Source organism: Neodiprion fabricii, chromosome 4, assembly GCF_021155785.1.
Source record: "Neodiprion fabricii isolate iyNeoFabr1 chromosome 4, iyNeoFabr1.1, whole genome shotgun sequence".
In the NCBI taxonomy this organism is placed as follows: Eukaryota; Metazoa; Arthropoda; class Insecta; order Hymenoptera; family Diprionidae; genus Neodiprion; species Neodiprion fabricii.
The window spans coordinates 16,466,028-16,486,798 of record NC_060242.1 but is presented as its reverse complement, the minus strand read 5'-3'; the positions used below and the strand labels follow the sequence as shown (position 1 = coordinate 16,486,798).

Sequence of the window (20,771 nt, the reverse complement as noted above, 5' to 3'; positions counted from 1 at the left end):
TTGTTTTAATAACAGAAGGAAGAGAATCTGTGTTAGTGACAATCGAAACAAAAAAAAAAGAGGCATTCTCGCGCTTTTTTCGTCGTCTCGAACATCCAGCCTATTAGCTCAAGACCACATACAATTCGAAAGATAGAACTCGCGTATGTAAATATTAAAATTAAACAGACATTACTTACAATAAGTCGATGGAAAAATAAATTAATTTCATAGCAAATGATTTCTTCATGTAGCTTTTTAATAATGTTATGTAAGATTTTTTGACTCACGGGATCGACGAAAGACCGCGATCCGATAATTGCGATGAATTTGTTCAAATTATAATACGTAAAGTCATCCTACAGCAGAGATGACCGTTTCTTCATAAGATATTAAAACTTCAAAATAATTTAGTCAATTGTCGTTTGATCAATGCCGACTGAAAAGCGTATATCAATAAAATGTACCAGAGTTTTGGCCACTCATGTTTGAAATAGTTTGCTATTGCTTCTTCCGTAAATCCCGTTAATCGGTAAGTTTTAAAATTTATATTGAAACAAGAAAAAAAGAAATCATTTTTAACGAAAGTGAAATTTTCGGCCTTGGGTTTCCTCATCAATTCGATGATCCTTGGGTCGCATTGCTTCGCCTAGAAAAAACAAACAAACACCAACAGTTGTTTCTAGTTAGTAGCGATAATTCGTATCTGTAATTAAATTTAAAACGTGCACTTTCCAAATATTCTCATGCATTTCATGCATCTGTATTACGCATACGTGGAAAAAGAAACGGATCGTTGATTATCATCGCGGATTACACGTTGCGCTCGGTGGTTAAAACATGCCGCGAACATATGTCGTTTATTCATAATATTCACGTTTGAGAAACGCTTCGATGATTTTTAATTGTTCGCCGCGTGTTCCACATTTTTATCTCTGTCGCAAGCGCGGCTTTTTATCTCGTCTCGGGCTACGGCGATTGTGTCGAAAGCGTGCTGAAGGAAGAAATAAAAAACGAGGAAAGAATGCAGATAATTGAATTCGACACAAAAATATTAGAGCAAAAAAAAAAAAAATGAAGAAATTCGCGAAATAATTGCGATCACGTTACATATGTGAGACGTACCAAAATAGCGAGGTGCTGATTCGATTAAAATATCGCAAGTAATTGCGTTTCCAATAAACAGCTGTCGACACGAGAACTCTGGTTAATATCTCAAACGCGGAATTATGACCGTCGCAGATACGTACATATATATATATATATATATATAAAATGTTTTTGTCTCCCCGTTGTTGCTTACCGCGCCGGTTTTCCGTCTCTCAAATGTATCTTCATTGTTATAATTGAGGCGACGAGAAAAGTAGTAAATCCCGTAACTTAGGGTGACGATAATAATTCCCATTCGGCCAGACGACGGTCACGACGAGTATTTTTGGATACAGAGGAAGAAAGAAAATGGAAATAATTATACCTGTGAGAACAGCGGTAGAGATTTCCGATTCCTGTGTAGAGGCAGGCGAATCCGATCATCTTCTCGTCTCTGGCTGCTCGAGGGCGGTATAAATTATCCACGGATAAGGATAAATTTTCGCCGGATCCGATCGCTGCGACGTTTTCATTGTCTTCTGAAAATTCCGAGTAATTTCTCAACGTTGCAAATTTTGGAATAGAGAAAAAAAGATCACAATTTACTCACATAATATTCGAACTGAGCTCTACGGAAACATTATGGGTATTTGTTCGAAAAATTAACTGCCACTATTTTCAGATCCAAATCCTACTCACTCAGCTGCTGACTGAGGACCTTTAGCTGCTCCTTCTCGGTTGTCTGCCGGTCGACGGATATCAGGAAGTCCAGGGTTGTTTTGAAGTGTTTTAGCGAGTCGACCCGCTCGTCGTTAGAGAAGGTCCTTTTCCCATAACGGCTTCCCAGGAAGAACCTGTCCGTCCGAGGCGAGACTTCCATGTCCTTACCCGCTTCCTCGATCTTCTCCTTGTCGGCACCGGAAACCCCGCTCCGACCATATCTGCTCCCCGACCAGAAGGAAGACGCTGAAACGGCCGAAAATTGGGATGGTTTGAGGATCAGTGGGCCGTAGGTCTCACAATCAATCAATAGTTAGAAAAGGTGACAACACCGTTTAAAAAAATCCATCGACGTTGTTTGCCCCAGTGATGGTGAACTGGAGTTAAACAACGGTCCCTATCACATAATAGAAATGAATCTGCAGGCCAAATTCGAACAACGCAAACTTCAGGTGTCGATAATTTGAGGAAAGGATTTACAACACTGGCCTGCGAAATATAACTTTTAATTTCCCCCTCAAGTAATAATGCTTGTTTTTTTAAGTATTTAGGTATGTTCAACTAAAATGTAGCGCTAGTTTCTTGCAGCAGATCGAGATTTATTTTTATGCATTTTATAATTATTTACATGAAAAAAAGGAATATAAAACTGAATGTTTAGGTATAAAATTAACAGCATTAGATTCAAACAAGACTTAAGAGACTAGATAATTCAAATAAAGTTGTGATATCTGTTTCTTTCTTCAACACTCCTGTTCAATGATAAGATGAACCGAATCGTCAATACAAGAGAAAATGAGTCTGTTTGATTTATCTAGTCTCTTAAGTCTTGTTTGAACCTAATGCTGTTAATTTTATACCCAAATATTTAGCTTTATATTCACTTTATTTTATTTTTTTTCCATAAAAATAGTTCAAAAATGCATAAAAATGAATTTTGATGTGCTGCAAAAAAACTTGTTCTATATTTTATTTCAACATACCTAAATATCTAAAAAAAAGTATTTTTATTTGAGGGGGAAATTATACGTTATATTTCGCAGGCCTGTGTAATCACAACGGTCAAAATGATTAAATTCTCGTGTTTTTGATCCGATTGTAATTTTTATGGGCCTACTTAGTCCAGCATAGAGATATCCCGAGATTGTTTTGACATTTTTACAAGTAGTTATCTTCGGAGTGGATCAAAATATATGTTTAAATACGGCGCAACAGATATTCTTTTCCGCGTTATAACTCTGCTATATTGCAAGATTTCATAAATTTTGTTCGGATAATTTTTCGGGATTTGATGAGTGATGAAAAAAGAACTCCGGAACATCAGAATCGGGTCAAAAATACCAATTAATCGTTTTCGAAATTGAGTCAAAAACATCAGATAAAAACGTTTTCGAAAATTGATGATTTCTTAGCTCACGTTTTTCGAATTTGCTCGTCGTCAGATTCATATCCCGTTACATAATAGAGATGTTGTATTATTCGTGTTCACCTAAATAATATTGCTGGAGAGTTTTTAAAAGTTTTTTTTCCTTTTCATAACTTTTTATGCAACCTTAAGCGGTGTCAGAGATCTAGAACGTAAAGTTTGAAGTTCGTGGCCTTGTAATCGTTTTCGATATTGATCTGTGACCTAAATTGAAATCTATTCGGTGCAGTCACACCTTTTGAACTTTCATTTTATTACTTTCCGTAATTAAAACAGAAGGCGTTTTTAATCAGTCCCAAAAGTCGAAGCGGGAAAAATTGGTGAGCCTGAAACTCTAGCTAGTGCCACTAAGTTAAAAATAATCAGCGCATCGATTCATCCAGTCCAAAAAAATAATGGAATACGACTTGATTGAATCGATAAAAATGAATCGAGTAATAGATTATTTCGAATTTTCTTGAAACGGTGCAAATGAAACCAAAATTTCATAAATTTCAGTATGTAGTCTTAATAGCGGAAAAGTTTTTTTTGATTACTTATAGTTTCATTCAAAACATTTTTCAATTTCAGGTAAAAATATTCATTCATCTTTCACATACTGTATCAAATAGATACTTAGTAAGTAAGACAATGATAATAATTGATACTTTAATCACATACGAGTATATTGATATTGTATTGCGTCGTTCATAGGAGTAAAAAACAAAAACCGATTGTGAGGGAAAATAATCGATTTAATCAAAAGTCGATTATTTTTGGTCATTCTTAGATCTCAAATCCGGCGATTCGAAAAATCCGGTAAAACCTCGGCCAAATTAACAGTTTGTCAAATTTCTGCGGAGTCAAAGGACGAATACAGAGAGGAGGAGATAGTTAGAGGTGGCGGGAAAGCTGACTCCTGCAAGTGGAGCGCAGAATGCAGCGCCCGGTAATTAAGTCTGCCTATAAATTTGGGCCCTACATCACTGACGTTAGAAAACAAAGGCCAACGGCCGTAAAGGCATCCCGTCTTTGGCCGTGTTTCGAAACCCCGAATGTGCCTCACCTTGTTCAGGGTCCTGCCGTTTTCCGTATCTCCCGTTCGTGTAGAAGTTCTGCTGCGACGTCACGAGGGTTGCAACGGTGCATCCGATCCATATCCAAGCAGTCATCTCGAACCCGCCGCATCCGGAAAATCCGGACCTCATCGACCGTCTGCTCGTGATTAGAAACATCCTTGCAGCTTTTCTTCCCCTCCTTAATCTGGAACGCAGAGAGGTTGCGAATTCTTCGAGTTACCAGTATCATGAGTATGAAGTTGGTAACGTTACTTTAACGATGCATGTCGAGAAAAAATCGTTAATTGGACGCTTAGGATTGTCTGCAATTCAGCTAGTAAATAATAGCAAAGGAAACACGTTCATAGTTTGAAAAGTCAACTACTTGAAAGTCGTTCTAAAATTGTATATTCAATCTTTTTTTCTATGATGTTTCGTTACGTTAACGTTACTAACTTCAGCCTTCTCCAATTCGCTAGTTCTAATAGGGCAGTCTCTGTTCCTCGAAAAAAAAAAACAATTCAGCCAATGCGTTTGCATAGTATCGAATCAATCAAAAATCGACCCGTTCTTTGAAGTTTGCCGGTTTTTAATCTTTCGTTATTTATCCTAGCTCTCTTTCCTTTTCATTTGTCCGCTAGTCGCTTCCTCGGCGTGCTGGAAAAACTCCAATTCCCCCTCCCGGGGGTTCCGGTATTCTTCGATTTCTCGAAGAGCAGCCCTTCAGATGACGGAATAAGTTTTTCATGGTTTCCTTAGGGTGACGTTTAAGATACACAACGATATTGCTTATGCCCGACGAAGGTGTTTCCAGCGAGACAGGTTCTTCTCGAAAAATCTACGTGTGGTTGAAAATAGTCGGTATAACGGTGGAAAAATGAATATAAAGAACGGAAACGAAGAAGAAAGAGAAGTATTCTTAATTTGTCAGATCTTAACTGAGATCAATCAATACTGGATTATCATCGTCTCGCAATTATTATTATTCAAACAGTCTTCGACAAAATATTCAGAAACAAAAATACTACCTTTCGTTGATCGATTAATTCTATTCGTGCAATCGGTAAGATCCGCGGTTTTGAACTCTTCGGTTTCAAAAATTTTATCCGAATGAATTTTTGACTCCAGCTGTTTTTTCGGTGTAAAGAAATATACATTTCGAACAGACGTTTATTCACAAATTTTTCATCATCGATATACAGGTATACGCGTATTCAATTGAAAGGCTTCTCAATATATTTCGCACGTAGCGCACGGAATTCCGCCTCACAGTTCGACGAATATAACCTTATAATCATTTTTTTCTTTCGAAATATCGTTTTTTAAATTTTTTTTTTCGCTTCGCTTCTCTTCCACGCGTTTCGAATCTCTACTTATAAAATAATTACCACGGGTACTTCACCGATCGTTGTTTATGCGATAATAAAATTGTTTCACTTACAAAAATATGTACATTTTTATGGTTATCGTTGCTGTTGTTGTTATTAGTATCATTATTACTATTATTATAATTATAATTATCATTATTACATATTATCCTATTCAATATAGAATTGAGAAAGATTCTTCGAACTCTGATCGTGATATTGATCGAGCAATTTTATACCAGTATCTGATCATCGAATGAAAATCGCGCTCGAAACAAAATATATACCTATTAATAAAATCGCGATTTTTGTATTGAAAAATATTAAACAGTCTTTCAAATTATCATTTCACGTAATAATACTTGTGTACAACGTTAATTGCTTTATATTTTGTGGGATTAAGTGAAATCAGTTTTTTTTTCTCCATCGTTTTTGATCGTGAGAAACGGAGTTGTTTTCAAATTAAGTAATTAGAAAAAGCAGATAAATAAATAAACAAATGCTGCCACCGAACGCATAGTTAACCGAGGACCGACTGCGAGGGGTTCGTGTGCTCCTGGGCTTTTATAGGACACCGATTCACCACCCACGAACGGTCATCCTTGCGCAAAACAGATACAGAGGCGATCGCGAGGGATGTGTAATCCATGTGCACACATGTTCGCGTCTTGTATCCGATACATTATTGGACGCGATTCTCTTATCATCGGGGGGAAGAACAATAAAAAAAATAAAATAAAAACAAATAAAACCGGAAAGGAATGAAACAATTTCGAACAGAGTTGTAGAATTATAATATACTTGAAGAACTTTGATTTATATTTTTATTCATGTTTTCATTTCTTAATCTAAAATCCTGAAAGTAAAAAATTGATCGTAACGTACAATATAAATTTATTGAAACGAAGGGTGGTACGGCAAAACGGTGTATTATTTTTCAGGGGAACAAAAAACTGTACCAAATTTGATTGATTAATTTGAAACGAAAATTAAGTAGTACTCTTTAGAGTTTTTCAAGCTTTTTCAAATCGTACAAACCCCGATTTAACATGGCAATTCGTTTTCGAGAAAATGAATGACGAAAATCGATTTCTTCCGTGCCAGTGTAAGTACGCAGTTCGTGGCAACTTTTTGACTTTTACTTCTGATACTGATTAAAAACACAATTACGATATTGACATTACGAAACAGATGTGAATTGGTCTTTGTCACCGATCAGCCTTGAACTTGTGTGGGTCCCAGTCGGTTCAAAGTTCGCAAAATCGCTTAATAATGTCACAAATGAGAAAAAAAGCACCTTACTGATATATGCTCCATTTCAGCTCTCCGCAGGACTGACTGTGCTATCAGAATTTAATTCAATAAAATTGAGTTACTATACCGCTCTGCTGGCTTTTTATTAAAATTTGAGCATTTTCTTAGCCAATTATGTCCATTTTGGTAATTACACCGTTTCCGGTCCCTCCTTAGCCCGCTATTTTGCCTCGTAATATTTGAAAGCTTGCAACCGGATCTTATTCGTTGGAGTTCAAGCTTTCGATTTATATCTGTCTTGCAATTTCAAAATCTTGATTAGGTTTTTAAACTTTATCCAAAGTTTAAAAAAAACGTTTGCACGAGCCACGGACTTACACTGGTGGCGAAAATAATCCATATTCACCAGTAATTTTTTCGAAGGTGGATTGCTACGTTGAATCGGGGTATAGTCCATTTGAAAGAGTTTGAAAAACTCTGAAAAGTACTTATGAATCATTTGTTAAATTAATTATTCAAATTTCGCGACAGTTTTTTTGCTTTCCTGATACAATCGTAATGATGGCATTTACACCGTTTTGCCTTGCCATCCTTCGAATGCACATTTATAGATATAATATGCATGCAATTACGAGTTGGCGTTCACAAGACCTGCACCGCAATGAGTATAGGTAATTATACGATAAAAACCGGTTTAACTGTTTAACAAAAATAAGCGTGTAAAAATAAGGAGGAGAAAGAAGTACGATAAAACGCAAAGTCGAAAGAACTATCTTGACATATTTCAACTTCGTTAATTGACACGCAAACAGGTAATATGCGGTTGCATACATATTCTTCCTTCTTTTAATAATTTTTTTACCACTAAAACCTCAAAACCGTGACTTCGTCGTGATTTCCTGGTTCTCGCGATAAAAAATGCGGGTCGAAATTCGTATGGACAAGGTTTTTTGACTCGCGTGTTCCTCACGTCTCGTCAAAACGCCATATCCATACTCGTTACGTAATCGACTGTTTTCGGTCATTCGCATCTATTCTTAATCGTTTCAATTTTCCTCATCTTTTGGTGATATAAGAAAAGTATTGGGTTATTTGGTTTCAGTCGAAAATCACTTCTTCTAATTTTAACGAATCTTCACGTTTTTTAAGCTCTCAAATCGGAAATGGTATCTTGCGTAACAAGGAGGCAAACTCGGTCTTTTCGGGCCGAGCTAAAGTTTGCAATATGAGTCATAGGTGGGCACGCATATGAGGAGAAGGCAAGTATGCTTGTGCGAGACGAGGACGAATATTGCAAATACGCGAGATGAAAAGACCGTTGTCTCCTTATTGCATACGATTCTTTACCCAACAAGAGTATGTTAAGCGTTTTGTCACGAAGCATGAAATTGATCAGGTTAGGGTCGTGTAATGTCAGATTTGTTTGCGGCAGCGCATGCGCACAGTTCAGAAGCGTAGTCTTCTGTGTACATCGCGCATGCGCATTGACAGACTTACTCTACCGTTATGCAAACGGGTAATTCATATACGGAAAACACACGTGAAAACCCGCATGATACATGCACGAGTTATGTAAAACAAGTTTTTAGAGGAATCTCGGTTTGTCTGTCTGTCGGTCCGTCCGAAAAACTCTCCCGATGATCTCAGAAACGGTTCGATGATAAATTTTGAAACTTACAGGATTTTACAACGAAATGGTGGGCATGAAAAATTTCCATGACCCGTTTAATTTGAACTTTCGGTTCTGGAAATGAATCGATTCTCAATGTTTTACCGATAAACCTATTTTTACTAAACTATATTTTACCTAACCTTTTCCTCTTTATTACTTTTTTAAATAAACGATTACGTGTTTCCGAGTTTAGTAATTTATTTTAAAAAATTTGACAAAATTTTTTCTCTTTCAGAATTTTCGATTAGGTATATAATATTTGATTATTCTTTTAATTCCTTTTTATTTGGCTGCCAAGTCCTATCAGTTTCGGATTTTTCATCCATCTGTTTTCGAGATCACGGAAGTTTGTCGAAAAGACCGACAGACTCTGCCCTTTTCATGGTGATGAAAAGTATCGAGAAAAAACTGTTTTTCTACCGCGTTTTCTTCGAGTTGGAAAAATTCAATCTCGTTACGATTTTACGTTGGATCTTAATGCATCAAGGAAGTACAAAATAGATGATGGAGTGATAAAAAAAGAGGAGGATTAAAAAGATAGGACAGGTTTTGACGTAATAAGCGGCGATCAGAGATTATTGAAGTGTGCGCGCATATAAGTTTGGATAGTAATTTTACTCCATTTATTTCACCTGTCTCAAAGCGATTTCGAAAGAAACCAGGCAAACTTGTTTAATGATCGACTCACTCGGTTTTATTGGATCTTAATTTACAGCACGCAAAACTATAATAACTACATTCTGCCACTCATGCGGATAGTAAATTATCGTTGTAGTTGTTTGTAGTATACGATCTAATTACATGTTGGATGTTACATAGGTATATTATATATATTCGTTGAACTGGTTCATCTTCGACTGTGTCCACATCACCTTATTCCTTGATTTCTTGTTATTTAAATTAACCTAAATATAGAGAAGAGATGAAAAAAAGTTATTTATACGGCATATCTGACCTCCTGATTCTACGTTAATGTCTTTTAACTCGTTTCTGCGAATGATAAATCGCGCTTCCAAAATTGTTCTCACTTCTCTTACGTTATGGTATATATGTATATATTTTATACTTGTATCATTTTTTGAGAGTCAGTTGAAAAAAGTCTGTTTCGAAAAAGTTGAAAAATCGGAAAATTCATAAAATCGACACTCGTGGTCTAATCAAAAAACGGCCGAACATGTGTTCTTTTTTTTCGATAGACGAATTGAGAAAAAAATTGACACCAAGATCGGCGTCCGTGACCTTCACCGATTAGGTGAAATGGTGTCAAATACGCTATAATTATTTTTTTTTATTACTATTTGCTTTTCTTCTCATTGGAATTGTATTGTAGAAAATGTAGAGCAAAGCGGAATGTTGCAACTAGATGAAATTAGACAACTGGACGTGTATGTAGCGTAGATGTATAGTTCAGGCTCTGCAACACTCTAATCGACGCCGACAAGTTGGAGGCGAATTAAAAATTCAGTTACACGTAGCTCGGTTACTTGGTTGCAAAGGTATTCTGGTGAACAAAACGGATCCTTCCCCCTCCACGCCCGTGTTTACGAATAATGGGAACTTACGAGGCGTAGAATAAGAAAGGAAAAAATATAACCGATTATACCTATATTAAGGACGATAACGATCCGTTCGGTTAATTAAAAGAAACCTCGAAGAGGAGACGATGAACTCGTTCACGTACTCCCGTATCATATGCGATAAATTTATAAATGCTTTGATGTGTCTCGCATCGTCTCGCTCATTACGAAGACTTGATCATACGCGGAGAGAAAAATCTGAGAAAAATTACCCTGCTGTTACTAATAGTGATGTAAAAGACACCTAATACAGTTTTTATTGATGCATGTTACAAAAATTATGGGTTTTTGTGAAAAAAATTACTACCTTGCTTAGAAACTATGTATTTCGGCAGCACAAAATTTAAAATGTGACAACGCATTTTTCTGATGCAGCACGGTAAAAACTGCATTAGGTGTCTTTTACATCACGATTATAGTAACAGCAGGGTAATTTTTCTCAGATTTTCCTCTCCATGTAAGGAAGAGAGGGACGCCCCCAACGATTCTTTGTTTCGTATCGACATACAATGCACAGAATCATATTTTTCATCGTCCAGGTTGCGTGAGAATAATTTATAAGTCCGCAGTCTACGTACAATGTGTAGTAAAGTAAAAATCTATTTACACGTAGCTCGACGAGTTATGTAATCCTAATCTTTGCACTGCAACTGACGTATTTATGTATGTTGTATAATTACATGAACCGGTATAAATAAAATGTTGATCCCCAATCACCTCCCTTCTTCCCCCGTGACCTGATCATGAAACGTTCTTAATTTACTTCTGCAGTGCATAAAACAAGCTTCAACGTAAAAAATTATTCCGTTCTGAGCCGTCAAGCTTCGAGGTGACATTTTTTCAAAGTCAGTTGTTTTCACGCGCCGTAACTTTGTTGACTTACTTCAGCGCCTACTGATCGAACAAAAGAATCGGTATACTGGATAGTTTTCATATAGAAGTTTGTTCGTTTCTACTTTGCAATTATTCAGACTCGAAAAGTATCGACACATTCAAACCGTGCATGTACGATTATATTGTGTCGAAAAAAAGGAAACAAAAAAGAAAATGTTAAGGCGGGTGGGCGACGCGATGAATAATTGAATCGCGAAGCGTCGCATTGCGCATGCGCGTCGACCATTTTGGCGAGAGTTCCACTCGCCATAGAGGAACAAGTCTATTGACGCTCGCGCGCCTCGGACTCGCAGAGATACGTTTAGTTTGTGTAGTTTAGTTCTGCGTGCAGAACAGAGTGGGGTAGGCAAGACGGCTTGTCGCGGTTGATCCCTGTTGTGTGGCGAACACTGGCTCAATTACACGTATGGGAGTCGCGAGCGCGTAACAACAAAGACGCGAAGCTGGTGCCGTTGTTGGGCATCAACGAGGCGTAATTACGGGGACGTGACGAGAACGTACGGTTGTATCGATTCGTCGGTTCCTTGGACTCGAGGCTGGCTGGCTGGCTGCCTGACTCACATCGCCGACATGACAACCGAGGAGAAGTTCCACGCCGCCGTGAACGTTATCAGGAATTTACCGAAAAATGGTGAGTCTTCCCGAACGGAATTGGCTCTAGCCGACGGTCAGAGGTCTAACCTAAAAACGGTCGGTTCCTTTGTTTTCATTTCCCTCTTGTTTGTCGCTCCGCTCGTCCTCGATGATTGTTGTTGCTACTACTCTACTGCTACGCTGCGCTCGTGCGTCACGCTCCAAGAGTCGAGATCTTTTCTTTTCTACGCTAATTGCACCCGTGCCGCTCTTCCGTTTTTGCATACTACTTAACTCGACGCGTTTGCATTACCCTCTGTTTTTGTCGATTACTTGATGACAGGTAGACTGACGGAGAGAGAAAGCTAGCAAAGAAAGATGACCGATGAAAAGGAATGGATACGATATCATCAACCGCACCAGTGCAAAGTTCTTGAAAATTACTGGGTCCGAAGTTCGTTTCTTCTTGTTTGTTACGCCATTCCTGATTCCACACACACATACAACCGCTTTTACGAAAGCTAAAAGTATTAAAGAAATGAATTACAGTTTCGACCGAATCCATGGATCAAGGATCCCATCGCTATGTTCGCACGGTTTTTTATTTTTTTCCAATTACTGCTATAAACACCAAACCAGATTATCGGAGTGCTAAGTTCAAGGAACCGTGTGGCAATCAAGTTGAGTTTATACTGATATCATTAATCCAGAAATTCAGGTTCTGCTAGCGAATCAGTACCCTTCTTTTTTCTCACATTCATTGTTTACGATGTATAAAATTGAGTCTGACACAAGGTAGGAATTTTTCTTAGCTCAGCTGAGGTCATTAGCTTGAATATTCATTAACTGCTGTAAATCGGCTTATTCAATTCATTCGTTGACTTGGCTTATAAATAAATCGATTCTCACTGAGTAGGAATATGTTGAAAATATTTAGGAATATTAATGTTGATGGGAATATCGCAAGTGTATATGTCCTATTGTCAAAAGTAACATGTGTTTTTTCTTACTGCAACAAATATCCCAATGAATTATGATCCTTTCAAATTATTGAAAAAACCAGTAATACCTCTTATTGATATTTAATTGATTTGAACTTTACAATTTAATTAATCTTAGTTCCGACTATGTGACCCTGAGTAATTTTCCATTCCACATACTGTGCTAATGCCAGCAACGGAATATACAGGCTATCTGTCCACCTCTTGTGAAACGGTTTTTTTTGTCGTTACTCGGTGTTCAGCGATCGGTAAAAATTCTTCCAAATCCCTTCAGGCACTCCCTTCATCTTTCTCTTTCTTTTTTCTGGCCTTTCAAACGGGACAGACTTTGCATATTCTAAGCTACTTTGTATGTGTCAATAATAGAATGTAGGAGTTCTTTCCAATGTAAGTAGCTATACATAGTTTTCACACCCGCCGCTTGGCTCCACCTTTCACTTTTCACCTTTCCTTTAAAATGCATTAGAGAGGTATTGCAAGAGTAGAGGAGGAGCTTATACTCACGCGCACACACAGTTTTGAGTTAATATCGGCAGCCAGGGAAGGTACGAATGGGGAAAGTGACACTGACCCATAATAAACGAACTTTTATGAGTTCCTTGAAAGTTCTAGTATCATTTATTTGTGTAAATCTTTCTTCTTTTTCCTTTCTTATAATAAATATGCTTATGTATCAGGTTGGTTGTTTTTTTCTGTTCCCTCTCAACCCTCCATTTCTATATTGTTTCTTCATTTCTTTTACTTATATTTATCAGCTCCGACAAGGCCGGAAACAATCGCATTTACGTGTTGATTTCTCAAAATATCGACAAAACTGATATAGCTCTATAGTGAATTTAGATTATTTATCGCATTTGAATAGATATTTAAACAAAAAAAAAAACTTTTTGCCCTATCATTTTGATGATAGATGAGCATTTATTTGTAATAATTGAACAGATTTCAGTCGAGTATTGAGAGCAGCTGTTTGTGTTGGTTGCGTAAGTGAAAGGCATGGAATTAAGTCAAGGCAGCAAACCAAACGCTCCATGAAGCACAAAGTGTCTGACTGAAAATAATAAAAACTTAGGGTATTTTAGTCATGTTTAACTGGGGTCAAATTACGGCCAGGAAACTTCCATATTATTTTGTTTAAGGATGTTTGAGTTTGGATGTATAAATATGCATATACTCGCTCTTTTTCTGTTTGCACCTATCATTGCCCGAATCTATGAATAGTAATATTGTACACTCGTTATTCATGCTTAATATATTCTCTATGGAATAATAATTAACGTTGAAGCAGAGTCTTACATATTGTAAAGTGACATCTCAGGCATAATGACATTTGAGTTGTTCATAAACTGGTAATTTGCTTCTGTTTCAATGTCATTGTATACGATATGACAATGAGGATCAAAGAAATATCGTTTTTATCAATACCTAGAATTTTCTGCCATCGGCTTTGTTGGATCCAATGACTTAGCATTTTATGATTACTGTTTTCAACGTTGTTCCATTCTTTTTGCTTCTAGTTTTTATTTCTTTTCCCTTTACCCGTCAACTTTGGCTACAACAAAAGTTAATCCAATGATAAATTCTGTCCCGTATTTAACTGCGATTATACTAGAAAGTTGATCGACTATAAGTCAGTTTTGTAATGCACTACATCAGACGGTGGTGGTTGTGAAACTGCATGTCTGGCTTTCTCACTTTCACACTTACTTATAACCACCCGATGACTGTCGCTGACAATTGTTTTCATTCCCTATTATTTTATCTCCAAGATGACGAACTTGGTGTCTTACGTTTCTATGCGCTTGTCTACTCTGGATCATTTGCTATACTTGAAATTTGCATTTGAAGTAGTTTTAGTCACCCGTTTATTGTGCAAATTTCCTTGGATCACGATATTCTCACAAGGACTGTAATTACGTATTCATAAGCAAAGAAATATTGTCACGTTAAATATTATTACGACCTTTGAAACATGACGATGATTTTCTGTGGTAAAAATTTGACCATGTCCTTAAAACAAAACAATCTGTCCAATACCAGGAGCTTATCAACCGAGCAATGAGCTTATGCTGCGCTTCTATTCGTACTACAAGCAAGCAACGGAAGGACCTTGTCAGCAACCCAAACCAGGTTTTTGGGAAGTCGTTAGGAAGGCCAAATGGGATGCTTGGATGCGACTGGGAAATATGGGGCGAGTAGAAGCCATGAATAACTATGTCGACGAGCTCAAAAAGGTAGATAAAATTATTTGAAAGTTGAATTTGACCGCATGACTTCTAACAGTTGTACTTTTAAATATCTTTGTTTCTTTTTCTCCTCCCCCTGATACAGATTGTAGAGACGATGTCGTACACCGACAACGTTGCCAATTTTCTTGGGAGTCTGGACTCTTTCTACGACAGTGTGCCTGCCGAAGATTTGGAAATGCTCGTTGGACCCGTTCTTGAGAGAATGAGATCTCAGCCCGGTTCGCCGCTCTCTGGATCTCCAATTGGTTGGTGATAATTCTTTGGTTTAATCGACAGGGTGGAGAAAATAAGATTTAGATTGAACACAGTGAGCAAAAGCTTATTTGTTTAGATTGTGAACGCAGAGAGCAAAAGTTTATTTGCTTCCTTTATTTAGATTTTTTGTTCGACGCTTTATTGATCAGATTATAGTCTAGTAGTTCAGTATTGATTCTAAAGAGCAAAATGAGAAAAAAATCTTCAATTGTAGTAGGTTGAACGTTTTCAGCCGGGAAGTAAATCCTGAGAAGGAGAAATTATTCATATCTCGGTAAGATTAATTTCAATGCTGGTTGATTTATTTATATGGTTGGAACCGTTTTTGTTTGGCACGTTATACAATGCAATCACATTGATGGTTTTTTTTTTTTCATGTTATTGTATGACCGCTTGTTTTGTATTTTTTCTCTCTCAATGATGCTTTTCAGGATCCAGAGAAACTTCGCCTCATCGAGCACGTGGTACCTCCCGACACATAACTAGCAGCCTGGAAACCAGCCCGGCTAGCAGTCACAGTGCAAGTCCGTTACCGCCGGACACAGACGGAGAAGAAGAAGTGTTTATAGATACTGTTGAAGTGAGTGCTCTCCTCGACTACCTCTTGTTTTCACTTTTTCTTTTTTGTTTTCTTTACTTTTTCTGGAATCTGCGGCAGAATCGCAGACTTAAACCAACCTGCGACCCGTCGGCTACAATCTTTCCTATTTTTGTATCCAGCTAAATTTCTTTTACCTTTATTTTCGATCTATTTTCTTGTAACACATTTGAAACTGCTTTCACTTTCGATATTGATTCATGCGCATCTGTAACTCGATCTATTGTACTGATCTATAGTATGGTTACCTAATCTTTTCTTCATTGTATTCATGTCCTGTTTTTTTCGTGTCTAACGTACCGGAAAGTAAGGAAATGAAATGGGAAACCATTTCACAGATTATTTGTCTAGTTATTTCAAATGTGTACAAGTACTACGAAGAAACTTTTTTAACTCACTTCCTGTTGAATAATAATGTATTGGTTTACAGTGTTTTCATGATGCACAGTAGTCTTTGTTTACTTTGACTTTGATCGTTAGATTGCCACTTTGTTCTAATCAGTCTTACTTGCAATGTAATACAGTTGGTCCGGCTTCCTCGGGCATGCGTTCGGTGCATTTTTAGCCAGAATTCGTGCTTAAGCATCTCATTTTTGAGGAATTTTTTCATCCTGTTCGATATTGTCTCGTACTACAGTTGTTAGTTTTTTTTTTCTTATGAATCCAAACTCCGAAACATGACTATTCTCGAAGCGCAACATGTGTTACAAACCCTCGTCAGTTCATCAGAAAATGATTCGCTTGAAACGAACCGATATTTATGTTTATTGATATTCCATTCAATGAAATCTGCGTTTAAACTCTGGGCAAAATTTTACAATTAATACCTAGTTTGTTATAACCTTGTGTAACAATGAAGTTTTTTCTTCAATTGATTCGACTATCAATGTTTGCACCGATCGTTTCAAGTAATCCCATAAAGTTTGACGTTTTTGACGTAGGATTTGTTTTCTCAGTTTCATTTTCCCGCTAGTCATCAGCTTTTGTTCCCTTGCTTTAGGTGTTGGTAAATAGTAATAATAATACTGATGATAATAATACTAATAATAGTGTCAATAATTAGTTAATTGAATGGAAGTTGGGGGTAGTCTGAAGAGAGCATCGCCCCAGCTGTATTTACAAGCTACTCCTTTCTCTCCGTAATTATTAATTCAAATTTATGATATTATAATTTTAATAACCACAGTAATAATAACAACTAACTTGGCAATGGCGATAATTGCTAACAGGTAACGGTGCAAAACTCTCTGTGTACACTTCATTATCTGTTTATGATTTCACCCAGTTAACTAGATTTCCATAGTCAAATATTTACCACGCACGACGTTTAAAAACGTAGCAAAATTAATTTTATCACTGGTTTGCGGATTTATATTTTCCTTTATTTCTGCCTGCAAAGTGTTTGGATTTTTTATTTTTATTATTTTATTTTTGCATTGCTCTTTGGTTTTTACTATCGATAGAACAAATAGCCACTTAATGTCAAATGCGATGGTATGAATGTGAGGAAAAGAAATGTAATCACCCGAAAGCAGTTAAGTATTATTAAGAAAAATGTTTCACAGGTGAGATACAAAAGAAACTTTTTTGAAAATACTTTTCATTTCTGTCTTCACTTAACAGTCTTCTTTCAGTTTTGTTGCATAATAAAACTTAAATCTGGCTATTAATTTCACCTGGCAACAGATTGTCTGTGTAATGTGTTTCAGTCCGCACCGGAAAGAACGGCAAACAAAGATAGCACGTCCGCCAAGTATTCCAGCAATCATCATCAGAAACAGTCATCGACGACTGCGATTAGCAATTCTAAAAACAGTAATAAAATTACCAACGGTCAGTCGACCGTTGTCAGGGAAAATTCTACGGAACAGTTGAACAGGGATAGCTCGCCGCCTAGCGGTCACGCGCAATCCAACGAAGAGGTGAAACCCGAGAGGGGAAGATCCAGGGAAAGAAAGGACGACAAAAAAAATGCCGAATTCTTTGCTCAAATTACAGCCACTGTACAAAATTTACAAAGAGATTTGGACAGAATAACAGCTCGCGTTCGAAGCCTGGAGGGACACGCGCTTAACACGCTCTCTCCTCAGCTTGTAAGTATTACAACCCCCGTTTTAAGTCCCTTGCTTGCTGCTTCAGCAATAGACTGTTGCAATTTGCTAAACGTTAGTCGAGTCAGAAGAAATGACAAATCTGGTGGAGCGAAGGATGGCATCACCGACACAGGCTGATCACAAAAGTGTTGAAACAGAAATTGAACATGATCTTACCGTAACAAAGTTTCGAGAAGTGCAAGTTGAGTTAAATTCAAATTGCTTTACTTTTGTCGATTAATGGAAAGCCACTCAAGTTTCGACAATGTTGAGATTAAACATTGTAGTTTTTGAATGTTCTCCGTGTTCATGGATTATTATTTTAGATAGATTTACATCGTTGAGTTCAGCAACGGTTTTTGAATCTTTGTTTTGACACTTTTTTTTTTTTAAATTTTTATAAGCGAACGCTTTTGCTCGCTCGATTCTAACTTGTTATGAAAATTGACCGTTGAATTATTTATTGCAGAGTCGAGCAGCCGAGCGAAGATATCCGAAATGGTGGCCATTGCCAGAATGTTCGCCACGATTATTCGCACTGATGATACTGTGGCCGTTTTTGGTTCACGCCGCAATCACAATTGCTCAACGGAATCGCCAGCGAAATGTGTAATGACAATTATAGTAATAAAACTAAAAATGCTCTCGCTCTTTCTCCCTCTTTTATGCTACACACTGTTGTTAATTGAATGGATATATTTGATACGATTTTTATTCTAGCTTTGAACTATGCGGGAATTGAATTTTTCATTTTCAATATTCAATATGTATAAGATACGTAGCTTTGATTATCGGTGATATGACGAAGAGAGACACGTTGAATAAGCGGGCGTTTAATTAGATTCTGGGGACAATTTGAGGATAGGTAGATTTAGTCGTTATCGTATAAATAAATACACGTTATAAATATTGTACAATATTTTTGAAAATAATTACTGTAGTATCATACAGATTATTGAAAGTTATCTAATACGGTATTTCGATAGCATACTTCTTTTTTTCTCACATTCGCGAAAATATTTCGTTTCCTCTTTAACTCGGATCACGACGTAATTTTTTTTTCTCGTTGTTAATTCGCTGTTGCCAAATCATCCCTAAATTTGTAACTCACTCTTGTCAACTCTCGTATATAATTCCAACCTCTTCAATGTTTATATTTTTTTTTCCATTCACCGAACTTTTTTCCCTTATCGTTCGTCGAGTGTTGCATTATTTTTTCTGCCACGGATCGTACTTTGAATGAATTTGTTCCACTTCATTCACAACGAACTAAATTTGTATTGTGGTGTGATGGAAAAAAAAACCATCAAGATTAACATTCCTCTTTTTTTTTTTTTAAGATTATTCAATTACTCATCTTTTCGGTATTTGATCATAATTCAGTCATCTTTCATTCTTTTTTCCTTGTACTTTCGCCTGTACGTCCGTTCGAATGAATTTTTTCCGTTTCGCCACCAGATTCGCTAACCGAATATTAAATTGTACATAAGTATCTCGAATGTCATTGGAGATGTAAATAATATTATACATATTATATTAGAGTATTCAGAGATTGTTGCTTAAATGTTCCATAATATTCGACTTGTTGATATAAGAATTACATATGATACACATTATATACATGTACGCCAAATTTTATTGTACTACGTTATTACTACTATTATTATTATTATTGTTGTTGTTGTTATTATTATCATTATTATCACTACTTTTGTACATACGTACAAACGTTGAAGAGAAGCGACAAACGATAACGAAACAAATACGAAAAAAAAGACGAAAGAAATGTTACACATATGTATAGTTGGATTTTGGAGGATAAATTTCATGTTTTATAAATTTTATATATTTTTTTCTCCTTTGAAATGGTCACGTTTTCTTCCTATTTATATACACAATACATATTTACATCATATTGCACATTTTAACCGTGAACTATGCTCCAATCCTTTTAACGTCTTTTCAAGTCAAGATCTACCTGCCAAATGTAGCGTATGAAATTTCAAGCTTGACTTACTCGGATCATACTTTTTTTTTCGTCAATCTGTAAGCGTGATACTTTTCATCGCATTTTATAACGTCGTTGTAACGACGGGTTATCACAAAAAAAAAAAAAATAATAATAAGAAAGAGAAAAAGAATTGACGAAAACAAGAAACGCGATTCTGTGATTAAAACTCTGTAGTATAATAAAAAGAAATCCGACTTGGATCGTTAACTCAAAACTTCACAGGTACGTGACGATGAAATATATTATTTATGTCATCACCGCGTAGTGGAATCGATAGAAAATAGAAATTAAATAATCTAACAAACGTTATGGTTTGCGGTTGTTCGTGTCTTCTACGCAATAACAATAAACTTGACAAATAAACTATTGGAAGTAATCGTCGAAAAATCGTGTAAAGTGTGGATGAAAAATTTTTTTCAATGCTCGTCAAGATCGTTTATAGTAAATGATTACTATAATCATCTCCATAATGGGGAAGGGGGTCGTAAAAAGTTAAACGAATTTTGACACAGAATAAAAAAAACCTGTCAAATTCTGATAATTTTGCACTACTAACGAGTACGTCGTTATGATATTCATTGCACCAATAATAGTAATAATAATGTTGTTATTTTTATTGTTACTGGTCAACTACTGCGCTAAGTAAGTCGGGTTTAATTTTACGATACTTTGAGGGGGGCGGAAACGGAGGGGCGCCGACCGTTTAATAAAGGCGTGGGTCCGCCGACGGTGATTCGGACGATAGTTAGCGCGACGACGCTCGGCGCCGCCGATGACGCCGTCTGGACGCCCTGGATCCGGGGGGCAATCAGCTTTTTCAAATGTATTGTAAACACAAAGTGGAGTAAATATCAAGTCAATATAAACTACGGGGGCTTTCGTCCGTATCTGTCGTCATCGTTTCCTAGAGAAAATATTAATGTTATGCATGAAATATACGAACAAAAACTACGCACAACGAACGATCGAAGAAAAGTTT

The 20,771-nt window shown here is 36.7% G+C and overlaps 2 protein-coding genes across 2 annotated transcripts; one reads left to right on the top strand and one right to left on the bottom strand.

The window, feature by feature from the left end:
• Positions 1-271: 271 nt before the first annotated feature.
• Positions 272-7,792, bottom strand: LOC124179317. Its single transcript, XM_046563529.1, has 5 exons — positions 7,735-7,792; positions 4,260-4,456; positions 1,768-2,034; positions 1,454-1,607; positions 272-628 (listed from the first exon to the last, which is right to left on the bottom strand). Exons 2-5 carry the CDS (start codon positions 4,426-4,428, stop codon positions 595-597), a joined length of 624 nt encoding a protein of 207 aa, XP_046419485.1. The 5' UTR covers positions 4,429-4,456; positions 7,735-7,792; the 3' UTR covers positions 272-594.
• A 3,478-nt stretch (positions 7,793-11,270) lies between these two features.
• Positions 11,271-19,074, top strand: LOC124179315 (acyl-CoA-binding domain-containing protein 4). The gene is made up of 6 exons (XM_046563523.1): positions 11,271-11,646; positions 14,627-14,820; positions 14,918-15,080; positions 15,522-15,670; positions 17,398-17,781; positions 18,251-19,074. Exons 1-6 carry the CDS (start codon positions 11,586-11,588, stop codon positions 18,392-18,394), a joined length of 1,095 nt encoding a protein of 364 aa, XP_046419479.1. The 5' UTR covers positions 11,271-11,585; the 3' UTR covers positions 18,395-19,074.
• Positions 19,075-20,771: the final 1,697 nt, after the last annotated feature.

Coding starts and splice junctions, on each gene's coding strand:
- LOC124179317 (XM_046563529.1), bottom strand. CDS start 4,428: ATGTTTCTAATCACGAGCAGACGGTCGATGAGGTCCGGATTTTCCGGA. Junction 1,608..1,767: donor GGTCCTCAGTCAGCAGCTGA/GTGAGTAGGATT, acceptor CGGAATTTTCAG/AAGACAATGAAAACGTCGCA. Junction 629..1,453: donor CTCTACCGCTGTTCTCACAG/GTATAATTATTT, acceptor TGTTTTTTCTAG/GCGAAGCAATGCGACCCAAG.
- LOC124179315 (XM_046563523.1), top strand. CDS start 11,586: ATGACAACCGAGGAGAAGTTCCACGCCGCCGTGAACGTTATCAGGAAT. Junction 15,081..15,521: donor GCTCTCTGGATCTCCAATTG/GTTGGTGATAAT, acceptor GATGCTTTTCAG/GATCCAGAGAAACTTCGCCT. Junction 15,671..17,397: donor TGTTTATAGATACTGTTGAA/GTGAGTGCTCTC, acceptor AATGTGTTTCAG/TCCGCACCGGAAAGAACGGC.